The sequence below is a fragment of the Cupressus sempervirens genome, chromosome 2 (genome assembly GCF_028749045.1).
Source record: "Cupressus sempervirens isolate cs-2001-9-10 chromosome 2, ASM2874904v1, whole genome shotgun sequence".
Lineage (NCBI taxonomy): Eukaryota > Viridiplantae > Streptophyta > Pinopsida > Cupressales > Cupressaceae > Cupressus > Cupressus sempervirens.
The window spans coordinates 726,085,620-726,104,522 of NC_143119.1; the positions used below are offsets into that span (position 1 = coordinate 726,085,620).

Genomic DNA, 18,903 nt, shown 5'->3' on the forward strand with positions numbered 1-18,903 from the left:
TTGCTTTATCCTCATTAGACCAAAACGAAAAATTCACTTGGGTTCCTTGTCGATCAACTTCGCTTCCTTATTTCTTATCTTCCGTCAGTAGCCGCCAAAAGTTAGCCGACTCTTGAGGTGATTTGTCTCACGCCGTCAATTGAGGGTGATTTTCAAGAACATTTTACTCAAACAAATAAATAAAGATAGGCGTAAAGATATATATAAACCATTGTAGTGATCAACATCTAAGAAAAGTGTATGCAATTAACTACGGTACGAACCATAAGTGAAACCCTGGTTTGTATGAGGTTTTTATGCTAGAGAACAAGGCTTGTGGCAAGGGAAGAGGAAGACTGAAAATCCGATTCGCCGGTGTCATCCCCAACTTCGATTAGACGCAGCAGTATCCATTCGCTCTTCAGGTACTCCCAAATTTTCTGTTAAGAAATGATAGAAAAAATGACAGGCTTGAGCAATGCGTGTGTTCTTTTTGTTTTTCTTTGTTTCACCCACAAGATGTAAACAAGATATGTGGATATGCGAGATTTTCATGGTCTTTGGTTGATGTGTTTTCATCTTGTAAGTTTATGTGTACGGATTCGTTGGTTGCTCTGAGAAATACGAGAAACGGTTTTGTGATTATCCTGGGCTAACCATTATAGGGTAGGGTTTCTGTCATTGTGGTTTTGGGTAGAATTTTTAATTTTTCGACCTTTGTTAGCACTAGGGTTTTTGGACATCAATTAGTTAGTTATTCTTTACAACTGTTTCTGGGGTTGAGAATTACAGCTAAAGGAGAGAAGATTTCAGATAGATATGATATGATATAATGATTCGGATTACCGGCAATGAAACTGAAGTGGGATTTGGAATTAGAAGAATAATGAAAATATTCACTGTTTTTGTGTTGAGGATGACAACTAAAAGAAGAAGATATCAGGTAGATATGATATGATATTGTGATTAGGAGTACTGGCAATTATACTGATGTGGGATTTAGAATTAGAAAAATAATGAGAAACTTTATTGTTTTGTTGATCTGTTGAGATCAGTCTTACGAGGTTTTAGGTTTGGCCCTTCTGGCGCACTTTGTGTGTGGTCATATTGTTTTTTGAGAACGTTTTTGGTTGTTTGTTCATATTGATGGTAACTTCACGAGTAATGGTAAGGAAATTGGGATTTTCAGTCAGCGATCCTGAGAGTTCAATTTTACTAGACTGTTAGTATTCTTATTAGAGATTAATCTCGGAAAGCTGTACCTCATTTAGCTCAATATACGTGTACTGCTACTGATAATGATTTGTTGAGGAGGGAAGCTGGAGTGTATTACGCATTGATTGACTGTATGGTCATCAACAACGCTAAGTATGCTATTTATTAGAATTTGTTTGTTTGCTTTTTTGATGCGGAACTGTTGATTGGAGACCTCAGTTTAACAGTGAGAGATCAATAAGTAGGAGGTATTTTCCACAGTAAGTCAAATTGTGATATTGCTATCCAGATTAAACTGTGTAGTTTTTGAGGGAATCTTATAACCTATGAGCTGTGGGTTCATTAGAAGTTAGAATCCTTCTCCCATGAGAATGAATGGAGCACTAATCACTCACTGCATCACATATATGTGACACTCATAGAGGTAAAGCATTGGACCTTCTATGTAGGTCAACCATCCCAGTACTACTCCCAACTCACTGCATCACATACATGTGATGCTCACAGGGTTAAAGAATTGAGCCTTCTATGTAGGTCAACCGTCCCAGTACTACTCCCAACTCAAACACACTTATTCATGGAGTTTCCTCTAAGGTTAATCCGGCTTAGCTTGCAATCTTATTAACAAAACCTTCAGCAAGTGTTGTGTTTTATGGACAATTCATTATGGGCCCCTTTAGCTCATCAGTTGCAAAGCAGGAGGTATTCACAGCAAGTCAAATTGTTTCAAAAGAAAATTACTAAGGCTGGGGTCCCATGGGCACCTGCTTGCTTAAAAATAAAGCGGGTGCCACTGAGCTTTTTTAGGAACATTTAAATGGGAGCGGTCTCATGGACATGACATTTAAATTTGTTTTAAAAAATTAGCTTCTAAATTGAAGGAAACATTAAAAATATAAATTGTTGTTTTTAGAATTTTTGGTAGGATGATTTCAATTTGGAGGGAAAATGAAGGGTAGGTTCTTGCCAAGTGGCAGAATTCTTCCCTAAACAGTAGGGGCTATTTCCAGCCCCCCCCCCTTTTGCATCCGCTCAACTAAAAGTAGGGGCTCCTAGTTAATAGAAAAAGATTCGAAATTAAGCTTTAGCCCCCCCAAAATATTATCATGGGACCTCCAGCTCCTTAAATATAGAGCACAAGCCCCCCCCCCCATGGGACCCTAGGGTAAGGGACCTCTAGCTCAGTGGTAAAACAACCCTGCATGCCAATGCTAATTTCAAGTTTAGAGTCCTATGTTGTCCATTAAAAATTTCATTTGTCAAAATGAAAATGTAATTTCTGCATTGAAAGAAGAATCCCAAGGAACCTCTTGCTCAGTGGTACAGCAACACTGCATGCCAATGTGAGCTTTCACGTCTAGAGTCTTAGGCTGTCCATGAAAAACTTCATTTGTCAAAACTCAAAACGTAATATATATATATTTTGAAGTAGGCAATCTCTTTAGACAACGTAATTACACATTTACATTTGGTTAGGTTGTATTTCAAATAAAATATTATATTTAGTGGTAAATGAAGGGCATATTTATTATGGTTTTGCTGTTTTCTGAATACAACTGGAGTTTTTGCTTTTGTAGACAACATGACAGGAAAGGCAAAACCTAAGAAGCATACTGCAAAAGAAATAGCAGCGAAGGTTGATGCAGCAACAACTAGCAGGGGAGGAGGAAAGGCAGGCTTGCTGGATCGTATTGGTGGTGAAAAAGGTGGCCATGCCAAGTATGAATGTCCTAACTGTAAAGTTACGGCCCCTGACATCAAGACTATGCAAATTCATCATGAAGCAAAGCACCCCAAACTTCCATATGAAGAAGACAAAATTGTAAATCTGCATGCTGTACGTGCTCAAGACTCCAATAAGCCTCGACCTGGAATTCGTGGCAGTTTAAAGAAATGATATAATATCTTTGGAGTGCATTTGAAGTTGCTGGCTGGTCTGTGTAATGCAATGCAAGAACATTTATATTCTCTCTCATCTGGGTCTGTTAGCTCTTCTGAGTTGATACATTTGAGATTATGACTATAGATTTATATATATTTGTGTTTGATTTTCTTACACTTGCTGGCTTTCTTTAACTTCTTTTACTTGTGATGTTTGGTGGATCATCCGTCAACAAATGGTCAAGAAAATAAGTTTAAGCTTTCTGATTGTTGAGAATAGTGAAGAAGATAGATGATATTAAGTATCTCATTTTTGAATCAATGCAATTGTTTTTCCTGTTTCTATGGCTACTTGTACTTATATTTAATAGAAAAATTGATGAGATTGGGGGTTATACTCAAATGTTGTATGTCCATTTTTATGGTGACATTTCTTACATCTTCGTACTTTTATCTCTATTCTGGACATTATATTACAGTCACATGTTCTGTTTCACTGATGTTATGGTCCTAAAGCAGGATTATTTTTATGGCAAGCGGACACTTGCATAAATGGTTTAACTTGTAAGAGATGTTTTAGAATAGCTATTGTTTCTGTTGTGGGAATTTTTAATTCTTCCTTAAAAGGGCAGCTCTTGAAGCAGCCAATATTCTAAATCTCTGTAGCCAAAATTGAAGGAGTTATCTAAATCTTTTTGCAAGTTGTTTTAAATTAAGAACACAATTTTGCTCCATTTTATATGGACTAGGTTATCTTACAGGACAATTTAATTAAATTATCAATGCTAACTCTTTCTTTTGAAGATCCCATCCAAGCTTTAGTCACTAGAGGCCATAATTTGGGATGATTTTGAATGTGTCTATTTTTAGTTTGTTTGATTCATCTTACGGGTTTGCTTGGTTATGTAGTTTGTAATGAATCTTTCTCGTTCCTGAGAATATTTTTGGGGTGTAGCTTTTGCTCCTATTTCCCAGAACACAATTATAGATTACAAAGAATATATCCTCCAATGAGTTAAGTACTCGGGTACTTCTTGACTTAATGCACTGGATAGGAAATCTGTTGCAGAATAGTATTAACTAGCTTAGATATCTGCTATAAATGCCTAGGGATCAACTTTGAGGTATATCTTAATTTTAAATGTTATGTTTGTGTATATATACCAAAGATATCTGAACTTGTAATTATAATTGTTGAGCGAATAGTTTCCTTGATGTATGTTGGTAACTTGGTAATACTTATGTTGATTTATTTTTTAGCTGTTATGTATTTAACATGAATATCCATTTTCAGAAGCAGCTGGAAATATTGTTTCATGCTGGCAAAATTGTTATCTAATACAAGAAAAATAAAGTCAGTTCTGATAAAATCTGAGTCAAATAATTATCACTTGTTGGCGTAGTGACCGTATTAAAATGTCAGTGGCTTTTAAAAATTAAATGTTCTCCATTCATCTGAAATCATCACAATCTCTTCTTGTCCATGGAAAGCGTGAAATGATGCTAAGTTTGTGTAGTATTTGGAGAGTTTTCTGTGCAAATAGCTGTTTGTAGGCAGCAGCCATGCATCTGCACAGTTAAAGAAAGTTAGAACATGAGGAAAGAGTGCAGGAACATCCACCAAGATTGTTGCCTCTGCAGAGGAAGGGAAGGCTGACCCACAAATTGGTAACTATCTAAACTAGCAGGCCATTGAAGCAGTTGCTTCTGTCGATGAAATGGAGGTATGAACTTTATAAAGGTAGTTCTTTGTGTCTTTAGGGTTGAAATCATTTCTATTCCTTGTTGGATTTTATCTTTCTATTTTGGGATCTGGAATATTGAAATTTGGATTTATTTGTTTCAAATGAGAAATTTGAGCACACTTTTTAGATATGTTGCTTACCACTATGGAATTAATTTCACGCCCATGGATGAAAAGCTTTCAGGGTCTGGAGTAATGGTTTTCCTGATGGCATGGCTTTTAGTATTGTTATAATTTTAAAAATTCTGTTCATTCGCTGGGCTGGCCATTTGATGTCACATTGGATGTCAGGTTGCTGTATTGGTAGGGAGTTGCTGGTTTAAGGTAGATCAGGAGAATATTGTTCTGCCCTTTGTTCCAGAGACGTCAAATGCATGCTGGTGGGGGCACTGTTTGGTTTTAAATTGATATTTTTGACTTTAACCAGGTAGTTTTTAGGCTTGTAAAAAATGGTTTTGATTTGGGTAATTTTTTATTTTGATATAATGTTATTTCTGTTGGAAATTGGGATTTTCTAAGATCAATTGTAGGAAGAGCCGTTTGTGTTAGGTTTTATCAGCTTAAGCATGACCATTTGCAGTAGTAGGTTTCATTAAAGATTATTAGTAGTAAGCTATGAAACTTACAAGTGACATGAAAATTTTCTTTTTGGTTTTTTATTGGAGCTGGAGAAAAGTAAATGCTTTTGTTGTATAATTAATGTCTTTTAGTATTTGTTTCAAGACCTGAGCTTTTGTTTTGGTCATTGTGTTCCAAGCACTCAAATATGATCGTTGAAAGTGATTTATAGGCTTATTTACCACGATAAAATCCTAAAGGAGGACACAGTGTCCTCTCCTACGAATATTTTCCTTTAGCTGGTTGCCGGGCATGCAACCAGTCATTCTTTTTATCACCGTTTTTCGAAGTGTTTTGGTTTTACTGCAGCTATTATATATGATTATTTGATTATTTAATATCAAGAGAAAACTATATAGATATTAATTTTTTATTAATAATTGTGGTAGTTAACTGAAGGAAAGGTCACCTTACAGCATCATACGATTTCAACAGCATAATGGCATATGATTAACGCTCTAAGGAGATGATAAAAAGAAGATTTTAGATAAACTGAAGAGACCAATATATGTGGGGAAGTTTTTTAGGGTAGAAAACTCCCCCCAATTATCGTATTGATTTCCGACAACAAAAATGTTTCAATAGCGTGGAGATTTATGTCTTGTTCCTTCAGAAAAACAAAATTGATAGTATAATTTAAAATGAAATAAAATCTTCAAACCATTTTTTTCAAAAATAAAATAAAATACATATCCAAGTAAGTTGTTAGATCTTTCCGATTATAACCGTCATGGGACCATGCAGAGTCTATTCTCATAAACTGTTGATAATATAAAATTTGCCGTTAATGATACAATCTGCCCCTTCGAACAACCAGGTTAGATATAACAAAAATACAAAATTTGTTGTTAATGATGCGAAAATGGATTTTTGCGAAATTGTGGTTCCGCGTCCATTTTGAACTAGAATCGACTTTAGACTTGGTCTTATTAAGTCTGATTTATATAGAGTTTAACCGTATAACAGTATTATCTTATTGAAGATCAAAATATCATCAAGCTAAATAATGACAAACTTACTTAGAAATTCAGGACCTCATTCATGAGTTGTATGAAAAGTGCTTATTGCAGAAGGCATGACTAACAATTCATACAATTCTTCATTCGTCATATAGACTGTCTTCCATTCATCTCCTTGTCTAATTTGAAATTGATAATATCCACTCTTCAGATCTATCTTTGTGAAATAAATGACTCCACTCAAATAGTTCATAATATTATCCATCTGCGGCAATGGAAATTTGTACTTGATTGTGGTCTTGTAGATAGCCCTAGAACTTGTACACATTCTCTATTCTCCATTCTTCTTTGGTGCTAATATTGCTGGTACAACACATGGTCTTAGACTCTCTCGAATGAACCCCTTCTGTAACAATTCATGTACTTGTCGATTGATCTCCATTTTTTGTTGATGTAATTTGTTGGCTGCCTTATTTGACAAACATGCTCCTAGAATCAAGTCCATTTGTTGACTAATCTTTTCATTGGGGGTAATTCATTAGGGACATTATCAAATACAATAGCTAGAAACCCATCCAATAAGTTTGCAACTTCTGCAAGTACCTCTTCTTCTTTACCATATTTTTGAAATTATAGCAAAACACGTATGATCATGCTTCATACCCTCTATAAACTTTCTTCCATCAACAAAACTTATTTTGGCAATGCTACATATTTTTTCTTGTATATCCTTCCAATTGCTTCAACTTATATCTCACTCCATCTTTGTTAGGAAATAGGTATTCATATGACAATTATGCATAACACGCTTGTCAAATTGGCACAACCTACCTAACAATATATGACATACATCCATAGGTATGATATTATAGAGTACTTCATCATGATAGCTACCAATCTTGAACTTAACTACGAATTCATGAATTGTGACCTACACACTTCCGTTTCGAGGGATGAGATGTATTGTGTTGAAATGTTGGAAAAAGAGAAGGTAAATAGGGACACAAGAGAAGAAGAGATCGTCCTTCTAAATCAATTTATAGAAAATAATCCTTGTGGAATTGCCATGTTACTAACTTATGAGCATTTATAATATAGTAGCTTTTATCCCAAAAGGAGGTGCAATTTGGTTAGTTGATAGTTAGATATATATGTTAAATATTATATTGAAAACTATAAATTTACAAAATAGTCATAGCAACTTCTGTATGTCATAATAAACATAAACAAGAGCTCTATTTAAATATATTTAAGTTTATTAAATATAAGTTAAATAATATTTATATGAATTTCAAGTTATATAATATTCTATTTCATAATAAAATTTTATACAATTTGAAATTATATTTTTATAATATTTATTTAATATTTTAAAAATTGTATTATTTTCTATTTCATAAAAAGAATACAATTTTCAATTATATAAATTTAATTTTTCGTTAAAATTTTAAAATGTATTATTTTATGAATCAATTTATTAATTTTTAAATCATATTATAGATCACATTTTGAAAATTATAACATTGTAATATTACTTTTAAAATGAAAAATGGAATGTTAAATAATATGAAATATTAAATGACCAAGAATACAAAGCTCTCCCTATATAAATATTTATTCTTTAGATAGTATTTTAAATTAAAACTAGGTCTAGAACTTTGTAATAGGAATTCTGTAGAAAATCGTGTGTTGCATCAAACTCCATTGTATTCTACCAAATTAATTTGTGTTTACACCACCAACCCTAGCAAATTAAGTGCCAACCAATTATAAAATAAGAAAAATCTAACCTTCCAAACATTGCACTATCGTGTTTGTCTTTTGAAAAAAAAAAAATGCTAAGAGGGGCAAATGAAAACATAAGTTCCCACCTTATATAAGGAAGGGACTAATAACAATTGAAATCCTCTTAACTCCTGTATAAGCTAGAATAAATAGATTTGATCTTCATGGTTGATTTGTCTTCTTTATTAAGGTTAGACTTATCTAGTTATTATGGTTAGGATTAGTGTCGTGATTGTGGTTGAAATTCAAATTACAATTAGAGTTTTAGTAACATTAGGTTTAACATTATCATTAAAAATTGAATGAGAGTTGGTCAACTTCACTATTATTTAATTTTGATACATAATACTTAATATTTAGATTAGTTTAAGAATAGGAACTCAATTCATAAAAACGATAATCTACTACAATTTCACTTTATGGCTCACTAATTCTCACCCAATATATTATTATCATCATTCTATACTCCAAATATTGTATTAAGGTTTAAATTATCTCAATTTAGAATATTTAAGTGATTACTAATCACACAATTCTAATAACATTTATTTATCATCATACCTTTTTATAAATGTTTAAAAATATCTATTATTAGTTTTTTATAATTTATCAAACTTGTATAAAGATTATTAAAAACTAGTCTTTAATTTTTATTAAAATCAAAAGAAATATATCTAGAAAATAGTTAAGGGAAGAGGTCATTATAATTGTTTTAAAAATAATACTAATTTAAATTTAAACTCAAAGCAAATCTATATACAATCATTAAAAAAAGAAAACAATCTAAAATAAATATAAACAATAAATAATAATCGTAATTCTATTGAAACAAAAGTTTGTATCATGTTTTAAATTTTGAGTTCATAACATTTCGTAAGGTTTTTTATTGTATAATTTTGAAATACCCATCCATTATAGTTTGAAATTCAAGAAAATTCTACAAGGCAATTTTTTATTTTTTATTTAAAAAAAAAACATTTACGCTGATTGAATAATTGCCAATGTTGAGAGGAAGGAAGGAATGTACGTCTGTTTTAGCTCGAGCTTCCATATGTGTAGGAGGTTATAAAGCATTCTACTAATTAGTTTTAAAATATAGAGTATTTTTCGTAAAAAAGCTTCCTTAAAGAAATAAATTTGAAGATTAAAATATATTTAGAATAAATTGAATGAACCATATATGCATTTGTAAACACTCCCTGCCACATCGACATGCTTTTTGTCAAGGTGTCCAAAACAACCCAAAAAAAGAGAGACCAATCATATTGTATTAGAGACCCCCATACTTGTGCAGCTGATAAAGCATCACGCTATTGGTTGTTTGTTGGGAAAGGGGACACATTTCATTCAATTATGGGTAGTCATCATTAGCAAGAAAAACTTTAAAGTCACAACTATTGGTACAATCTTGTAAAAAATGTTGGATATTAAATCAACAAGTGTAGGTGTTAACAACTCCCATCACAACCATTGGAATGCGCTCAGGTATTGGGTCCTCTCTGCTACATAGTTTTTTATGGACAAATATTGTTACCTTTTTGCGACCTAAGTAAACTATAGTTTTTCTAGCATATGGTTTATTCTTATTATAGACTCTTTTTTTTTTTTTTTTTTTCCCATTTGGAGAATGGGAAATTAAATTAGATTCATATTTCAAAATACTGATGATATGCAAAATGTTGGAGAATGTAAAAAGTATAAATTTAATAATATAATATTTTTACTCAATGACAAACCAGGCTCCATCTACCCTTTTATACATGATTTGACATAAAGTCATTCAAACTATTTTGAGAAGCGAAAATAAGGTGGTATTCTGTTGTTCTATCAGAACGGTATTGTGCATCATTTACCATCCATGGAATCATTTTACTTTATTGTGCTAGGTTATTTTCCTTTTTCCATTTTTATCACTTTTGGTAAGGCTTCGACGATTATATTTTTTTGCAAGACATTACACTTTTAGGTTAAAGTTCGTTGTATAATAGCCTATTGACTGATGATGAAGATCAACCGATCTTGAAGGTTGCTAAGGAAAAGGCAAATGTACAAGGGGAGAGTAAAGTCCAATTGTCCAAGCTAGAGGCAATACATTTTGACAAAGTGGGATGTAAAGTTGATTTTGGAGTTGGGATCTACTTGACTTCCCCATTGGGAGAGTAAGTTAAAAGAGCTTTTGTTTCGAATCAAGTTGCATAATAGTGAAACAAAGTATGACAGATTAGTTGGAGTATTGAATTTGGCAAAACATATGGGAATAATATAGTTGGAGGTGTTCAAAGATTTCAAGCTAGTGGTAAAGTAGGCTAGGAACACTTAAGTTGTAAAAGATTCCCAAAGGATATCTTATCACCATTGTTAGGGACTTGATCAAGAGCTTTAATGCTTCTAACATTCAAGTTATTCTAAGAGAAAAAATGTCAATTAGACTAATTAGCCACAGTTGGGCCCCAATTTGAATTGATATTAGATTTACTTATCAACAAGCACTCAGTCACTCAGTCTGAGTGATAGCGAGACCAACAATTCTAGAAATGATCATAGTTAACAAGTTTTTTAAAAGCAATTATCAAATTGCTATGTTTATTTGGAAAGTAGGTAAGCTTTCTATATAATTGTAGCCTAAGATAGAATAGGATTAAGAGGATCAAATTATCCATTGGAAGGGAAGCAAGTTTCCTAATAACTTTAGAACATCGATACGTATAAATTTGTTACTGACAAAGGATATTATGCATGTTGGGATATCAAGATGATAGAAAGCTAAAATTAGGGAAGAGGTTAATGGGCACTTGGTCTACTCGTGAAGTTGAAAGGTTCTTAAAGATCCCACCAGGGATCAAGTCTTGTTGAGTGGAAGGCTCTAACATTGAAAAGGGATGAGGTTGGGACCATGCCCCATGGGAATTTGGCATAATGGATACCCCTTAATCCTTGGTGCTTAGCCGAAGAGGTTCAACCATAAGGCTTGTGCTCCCATATCAGATAGCTAAAATGATTTCACGGAAGGTCTCCATAAAAAATAAATAGGGAAGAGTCTATTAGTATAGTTGTGTGAAAAGTTTTAAGGAGCCATAACATAGACCTATGATGGTCTAAAAGGGTATGCTTGAAGACATTATGGAACATGCTAGTAAACTTGTCAAGGCAACTCCTAACCAAGCAAACAAAAGTAGAGGCTACTAAATCCAAAGATCAAATCTTTGTTGGCATAGTTATTGGAAAAGCTCATCGATTCTTGAATCACCTATCCAATTAATCATAGTACATGGGTGTCCAATCTTGTATTGGTTTGGAATAAAAACAAATAAATCTTTTATGTGGGGATTTCTATAATTTCTTCCGTGGAGAAAATCTTGTAGACTCTTGTAGGGCCTAAAATGTTCTCTTTATTGAATGTTTTTTTGGGTTATAACTACATTTGGCTCCAAACGAAGATTGACATAAAATAATGTTCACCATTAAGTGGGTAACCTTTGTATATGCCAAGATGTTATTTGGTGTCTCTAATAGTGGGGCCATTTTCTAAAGAGCAATGAACATCACCTTCAAAGCTATGATTAATTTTATTATTTTGATTTAGCTATATGATATTATTGCGTTTTCAACAAAGGAAAATCATTTCGATAATTTGGAATTTTTTTAAGAGATGCCAAGAATTTGGGGTATTTCTTAGCCCCCAAAATTGTGTATCTCAAGTCCCTCAAGGGAAATTCCTCAAGTATGTTGTCTCCAATGATGAAATTTCAATTGATTCAAAATGGATCAAGGCCATCAAAGAGCTACAATTGCCAACAAATAGAAAGGGAGTATTGTCTTCCGTGGGAAGATAAATTTCATCAACAAATTCATTATCAATCTCACTATATTAGTGAAACCAATAACACTTAGAATATGAAGGGAACAAATTTTTAAATGGATTCCATAAGGAATAATGGTCTTTGAAAAGATTAAAGACAACATAGCCTAGGTACCTTTTCTTTTCAATCGTATTAGCATGAGTGTTGAAGGTCTGCGAAAGGGATAGATTGCTAACATGTTTGGAGAGATAATTGAGTGGTTGGCACTTGGATTTATTGCTTATGCATTTCATTAATGACTTGGTTTATCATTGATGTCAACATATATGTATTCTAGTAATGTCAACCAGAGTTACAAAGGCATATTTGTTCAACAAGTGAAGAGTTGTGTTATGTGGGCTTAGATTCATGATAATTGACATGTCTAGATGATATATCTATGTGCATGAAAAGTTATTTAAAGGATTGTGTGAGTTATAGTTGAATATGTGAAGACTGGTCATAGGCCAATTTGCAGGAAACAATTTACTAGTAAATCAATTATATATGTTAAGTGAGATTGAATTTAGTTAATGGGGATTGAATTATGGTTGAAGATATGTTTGTGATGACGAGTTTGAGGTAGCAGGAATCTAGAGTTCACTTGGTGAAGGCCGCTGAAGGTGTGATTTATTCACTACAAGTTGAGTTTTTGATTATATTATTTTAGGATGTGTAAATGTGATGTAGCATGTATTTTAATATCTTAATAAAGTCCTATTATTATTCATTATACATTTGGAAAGCATCAAGTTTGACTCAATTAGTTATTAGGACAAGGTTTAAAGGAAAAGTTGTTTCCTTGGTTACAAGTGTATCACATTGTACTATATCATTGATGTGGTTAGTGGATGCGAATTTGATGAGATAGGAGTAGAAGAAGAAGATGATGATGTGTTGAGAACTTCAAATAAACCATATTCAAGAAGAAGTTATTGTATTGGTCACTTCACCCTTGGATATGTTATCTTAGAGATCAATTTTGTGGAACAATTATGAAGCAATTTGGATAGCAAGTCCAGTGACTTCTTATTAGCTCCTAATAGGGTTGGAATCTTCTAGTAGAGATTCAAAGTCTCCTAATAGGGACTCTCATGTATTGATTGTATGTAATTGGATTGTAACACAGTCATAGCCTTTTGCAAGGAATTTTTATATTAGTACATCTTGTGAGCATCATTCCCACCAGGGTTTCCTCTCTGATCAAGGGTTTCCCTAGTTAACAAATCTTGTGTTATTGTGCATGATTCTTAACTTATTGTTGTTTCATATATTGGTTATAATATTTAGATTCAATAAGTTAATCTAAGTTGTTTAAGCACATAACTGATTCACCCCCTCACTCTCAATTGTGTTGGTGGACTTTAATCTCTAACAATTAGTATCAAAGCATCAGGTCATTGATCAAAAAGCTTAACAACTTAAGGAGATCCATGTCATTCAGAAAGTAAATTCTAAAATTTGATGGAGAGAACTATGACAAGAAGAAGGAGAAAATGAAGACTATTATGCTCTATATGATAATTGATTACTGGTTGATCACAAAGGATAGTAAGAATTTGATAGAAAAGAAAGATTTGGGAACATGTTTTGTTGAATAGAAGGAAATATTTATCTTTAACATGCATGCAAGGGAAGCACTAGTTATTGCACTACCTAAATCATAATTTGTTGAGGTAAAGAACTTGCAACTTGCTCATGATATTTGGATTAGATTACAAGTTGTTTCTAAAGGTGATCAATATGCAAAGAAATCTAAAATACATGATTGGAAGGATATGCTTGATAGTGGTAGAATGTAGGAAGATGAATCAATAAGGTCATATTTTCAAAGAAGAGCAGAGCTTGTTGTAGGAATCAAGAGTTATGATGGAACTATCACGGAGGATGAAGTGGTATGGAAAATTTTGAAGTCATTTCCACCTTCTTATGTGAATAAGGTAATAGTTGTGGAGGAGATCATTGTCGTAACACTTGGATTTAATAGAGAAATACTGTTTGGGAAGCTACAAGTATTTGAACGTAAGACCAAAGCAAATCAAAATTGGACTAGAATAGAAACTACTATTAGAACCACTGTATAGATGAACAAAAGAGCATTAACCAGAAGTGAAAGCACAAGTGGAGATCATGCGAGAGATTGGGATACTAAGCAAGAGGAAGAAAGGAAGATAGATGGAGGTCTTGCATTACTTAGAAAAAGAGAACCTAGAGGTAAGAAATCATTTTCTTGTTGGACTTGCAAAGAATTTGGTCATTTTTCATATCAATTTGCTTAAAGAGAAAGGAAGGTAAAACCTAAGAAGCCCTACAAGTGAAAGATTATAAAAGATTACTTCTTTGTTGATGAAAATGATGAATTCAAAGCAATAAATTTCTTAGAAAGTGATGATGATGATGATTAAATTGGATTTATTGTTGTTAAAGAAGAAAGTCCTATAAAAGAAGGGAAAGAATTAGTAGCACACATGAAAAGAAAAAGTTAGATTGGATCATAAACAGTGGATGCTCACATAATATGATTGGTAACATTTATAATTTTGTTGAATTTAAAACTTATGATGGAGGATTAGTTAGAGTTGGTATCAATGCACTATGTCCTATTTAGGGGAAATGATCTATTAGACTTGATGGGAAAATTAACACTGAAGATGTCTATTTTGATGATGGATTGAAACATAACTTGTTGAGTGTTGGACAACTTGTTGGTAAGGGATATCTTTTGTAATTCACTGAGAAGACATGCATAATAAAAGACAAGGATGGTAAACTGATTGGAACATCATGTACAAGGATTAAAGGTATTTTTTTTCAATTGAATCCTACTGACATGACATGTTTGGTTGCTAAAGTGGACGATAGTTGGTTGTGGCATAAGAGATTCTGTCATATAAAATTTGATGGTATTGTAAAGTTTAGTACTACAAAAGCAATAAGAGATCTATCTAACATTCTGAAACCCTCTAACATGGTTTTCAAGGAATGTGTGATGACTAAATAGAGATAACTCTTTTCCAAGAAAGGTATTTACTAAATTAAGAAAATTGGAGATTGTGCACACATTTTTATATGGTCCTATGAGAACAAGAGAATTTTATGGTGAATGGTACTTTATTCTTTTCATTGATGATTTTTAAAGGATGGTTTGGGTAGCATTTTGTAGAGAGAAATCTAAAGCTTTTGAGAAATTCAAGTTATTCAATAATAGAGTAGCAAATGAATTAGGATTGAAGATAAAATGTTTAACATCAAATAGAGGAGGAGAATTTACATCAAATCAGTTCAATAATTTAAGTAAATACAATGAGATTAAAAGACATTTCAACTCCTAAGACACCACAACAGAATGGGATAGCATAAAGAAGGAACATATTAGTGAGTGAAGCAACTAGAGCTATGATGCTTGATGGAAATTTATCACATGACTATTGGAGAGAAGTAGTGAACACCACAATATACACCATAAACAAAGTACAAATCCAACAAGGTACTAGTAAGACACACTATGAAATTTAGTTTGGACATACATCTATTGTGAAATAATTTAAAATCTTCAGAAGAAAATTTTACATAAAAAGAGATAGTGACATAAGAAAGTTTGATCCTAGAAGTGATGAAGGTATATTTCTTGGATATTTATTGAAAAGAAAGGCATATAATCTATAGATTGAGAACAATAGTTGAAAGCACTAATGTAAAGGTCGATGAGATTCATAATGCAGGAAAGGATGCTTGATTATGATTCTAATGATGATACAAGTAATACTCAAAGGCCTAGAAATTAGAATGAAAAATATGAACTATTCTATGAAACTGATAATGATTTTTAGATTATAGAACAAAGAGAGGAACTGAGATCTAAAGTCAAAGAAGAACATTGAGCACCTGAATAGAGAACACCAAGATATGTGAAAAGGAATCACCTTGAGAAGAAGATTATTGGAAGTGAAAACAAAGTATTTTTGACAAGAAATCATGTAAGAGATGAAATTGGTTTCGTATCACAAGTAGAACCTAAGACTATGGATGAAGCATGTAAAGATTAAATGCTTGATTTGTTTATGGATTCGATTGTGTATTTTTTTTAGCATCATCATCTAGATAAAACTCCGTGATCTATCATTAGGATGAGAGAATGAAAGAATTGAATGACAAAATATGAATTTTGGATAAAGGATATGAAAGAGAAACTTGATTAGATTGAGAAAAATAAGAAATGGAAACTGGTCCTTAGACCTAAAGAGAAGAACATTATTAGCACTAAGTGGGTATTCAGAAACAAGATGAATGAAAAAGGAGAAGTGGTAAGGAACAAAGTAAGGTTAGTATGTAAAGGTTATTCATAATAGGAAGGAATTGATTTTGAAGAAACTTTTGCCCCTATTACTAGACTTGAAGTAGTAAGAATATTTTTGGCATATGCATCTAACAAGAATTTCAAGGTATATCAAATGGATGTCAAATCAACATTTTTAAATGGGGAACTTGAAGAGGAGGTTTACATTGAATAACTTGATGGCTTTCCATTAATAGAAGATAAAGATATGGTTTACAGACTAAGAAAGGCATTGTTTGTCGAGGGGGCTCCAAACCAATCAAACAAAAGTAGAGACTCATAAATCCAAAGATCAAATCTTTGTTGGCATAGGTATGGAAAAGCTCATAGATTCTTGAATCACCTATCCAATTAATCATAGTACATGGGTGTCTAATCTCATATTGGTTTGGAATTAAAAAAAAACCTTTCTATGCGTGGATTTGTGTAATGTCTTCCATGGATCAGATCTTGTAGAGTTGTGTAGGGTCTAAATGGTCTCTTTATTGAATGGTTTTTTTTGGTTATAACTAGGTTTGGCTCCAGAGGAAGATCGACATAAAGTGAGGAACCTTTGTATATGCCAACATATTATTTGGTGTCTCTAATAGTGGGGCCATTTTCTAAAGAGAAATGAACATCACCTTCAAAGATCCGATTAATTTGATTATCTTGATTTACCTATATGATCTTATCATGTTTTCAAATGAGAATATCATTTTGATAATCTAGAAAAGGTTTTTAAGAGATGCCAAGCATTTGGGGTATCCCTTAACACCAAAAATTGTGTATCTCAAGTCCCTCTAGGGAAATTCCTTAAGTATGTTGTCTCCAATGATGAAATTTCCATTGGTCGCAAATGGGTCAACGCAATCAAAGAGCTACAAGTACCAATAAAAAAAAAAAAAGAGTATTGTCTTCCTTGGCAAGATAAATTTCATCAATAAACTCATTGTCAATCTCACTAGATTAGTGAGACCAATAACACTTAGGCTGTGAAGGGAATAAGTTTTCAAATGGACTCCATGAGGAAGAATGACCTTCCAAAAGATTAAAGAAAACATAGCCTAGGCACCATTTCCAATCAATCTTGTTAGCATGAATGTTGAAGGTATTATAAAGGGAGAGATTATTAGAATTTTTAAAGATATTATTGAGTGGTTAGAACTTGGATTGATTTTGTATGTTTTGCATTCATGACATCATTTTTCATAATGTCAACATATATGTATTCTGGTAATGCTAGTACGAGTTGTAGAGGCATATTTGTTCATTGAGTGAAGAGTTATGTTTTAAAGGCATAGATTAAGGATCCTTTTTATGTCTAGAAACCCTATCTATGTCTATGGAAAGTTATTTGAAGGATTGTGTGAGTTACAGTTGAATATGTGGAGATTGGTCAAATGCCAGTTTGCAAAAAATAGTTTATTGGTAAATCGATTGTATTTGTTAAGTGATATGGAATTAACTTGAGCGAGCTTGGATTATTGTTGAATACATGTTCATGATGATGATTTTGAAGTATAAGATTCTAGATTTCACTTGGTGAAGGTCATTGAAGGATAAAATGTGATTTATTCACTGTCAACCAATGTTTTGGTTATATTATTCTGGGATGCGCAAATGTAATGCAATGTGTATTGTAATATATTAATGAAATCCTATATTATTCATTATAAACTATTTAAGATTCAAGTTGGACTCACTTATTTATTAGGACAATGTATAAAGGAAAGGATGTTTCCTTTGTTGTAAGTGTTGTACTAATCACCAATCTTCCCCTTCGAGATTCATGACATGGTTTAATTGCCTCTTGTGTCCTATAAGTCTAGTGGTTGTATTGGGCATTAACGGGTCAATATTTTCATGTAATGACAACTCTAGCTTGTAACAAGTGGTATCAGAGCTTGATCACAGGTTCAGATCTCCTCAAGTAACACTGGGGGGGGGGGAATTGTTGGACTAATCGCCAGCCTTCCCCTTCAGGATTCATGACATGGCTTAACTGCCTCCTGTGTTCTATAAGTATAGTGGTTGTATCAAGCATTAACATGTCAATATTTTAGTGCAATGACAACTCTAGCTTGTAACAGTAAGTGTATCACATTGTATTATATCATTGATGTTATTAGTGGATGTGAATTTGATGAGACCAAATTAGAAGATGATGATATGTATGTTTTGATAATTTCAAAGGAACTATATTGGAAAAGAATTTTTTGTATTGATTAATTCACCCTTGGATATATTATCCTAGAGATCTATTTTGTGGAGCAATTCTGAAGCAATTTGGACAGTGGGTTCAGTTGACTTCTTATCAGCTCCTAAAAATTTATTAATAACTCCTAATAGGGTTGGAATCTTTTAGTAGGGATTCAAACTCTCCTAATATGGAATCTCATGTATTAATTTTTTGTAATTGACTCCTAATAGAGTCACATCTGTTTATAAGGAATTTTTATATTAGTACATCATCTTGTGGGCATTATTCTCATCAAGGTTTTCCCTTTGAACAAAGGTTTTCCTAGTTAATAAATATTGTGTTAACAGGAATGATTCTTACATGGT

The 18,903-nt window shown here is 32.7% G+C and overlaps 1 protein-coding gene across 2 annotated transcripts; it reads left to right on the forward strand.

The window, feature by feature from the left end:
• Positions 1-210: 210 nt before the first annotated feature.
• Positions 211-3,252, forward strand: LOC149575439 (zinc finger (C2H2 type) family protein). 2 transcript variants are annotated; one of them, XM_089815181.1, is made up of 2 exons: positions 211-404; positions 2,772-3,252. In XM_089815181.1, the coding sequence occupies exon 2, from the start codon at positions 2,777-2,779 to the stop codon at positions 3,089-3,091; it is 315 nt and encodes a 104-aa protein (XP_089671307.1). In that variant the 5' UTR covers positions 211-404; positions 2,772-2,776; the 3' UTR covers positions 3,092-3,252. The 2 variants fall into 2 exon arrangements, with proteins under 2 accessions (XP_089671307.1, XP_089671308.1); XM_089815182.1 differs by lacking the exon at positions 211-404 and adding an exon at positions 1,395-1,454.
• The last annotated feature ends 15,651 nt before the right edge of the window (positions 3,253-18,903 follow it).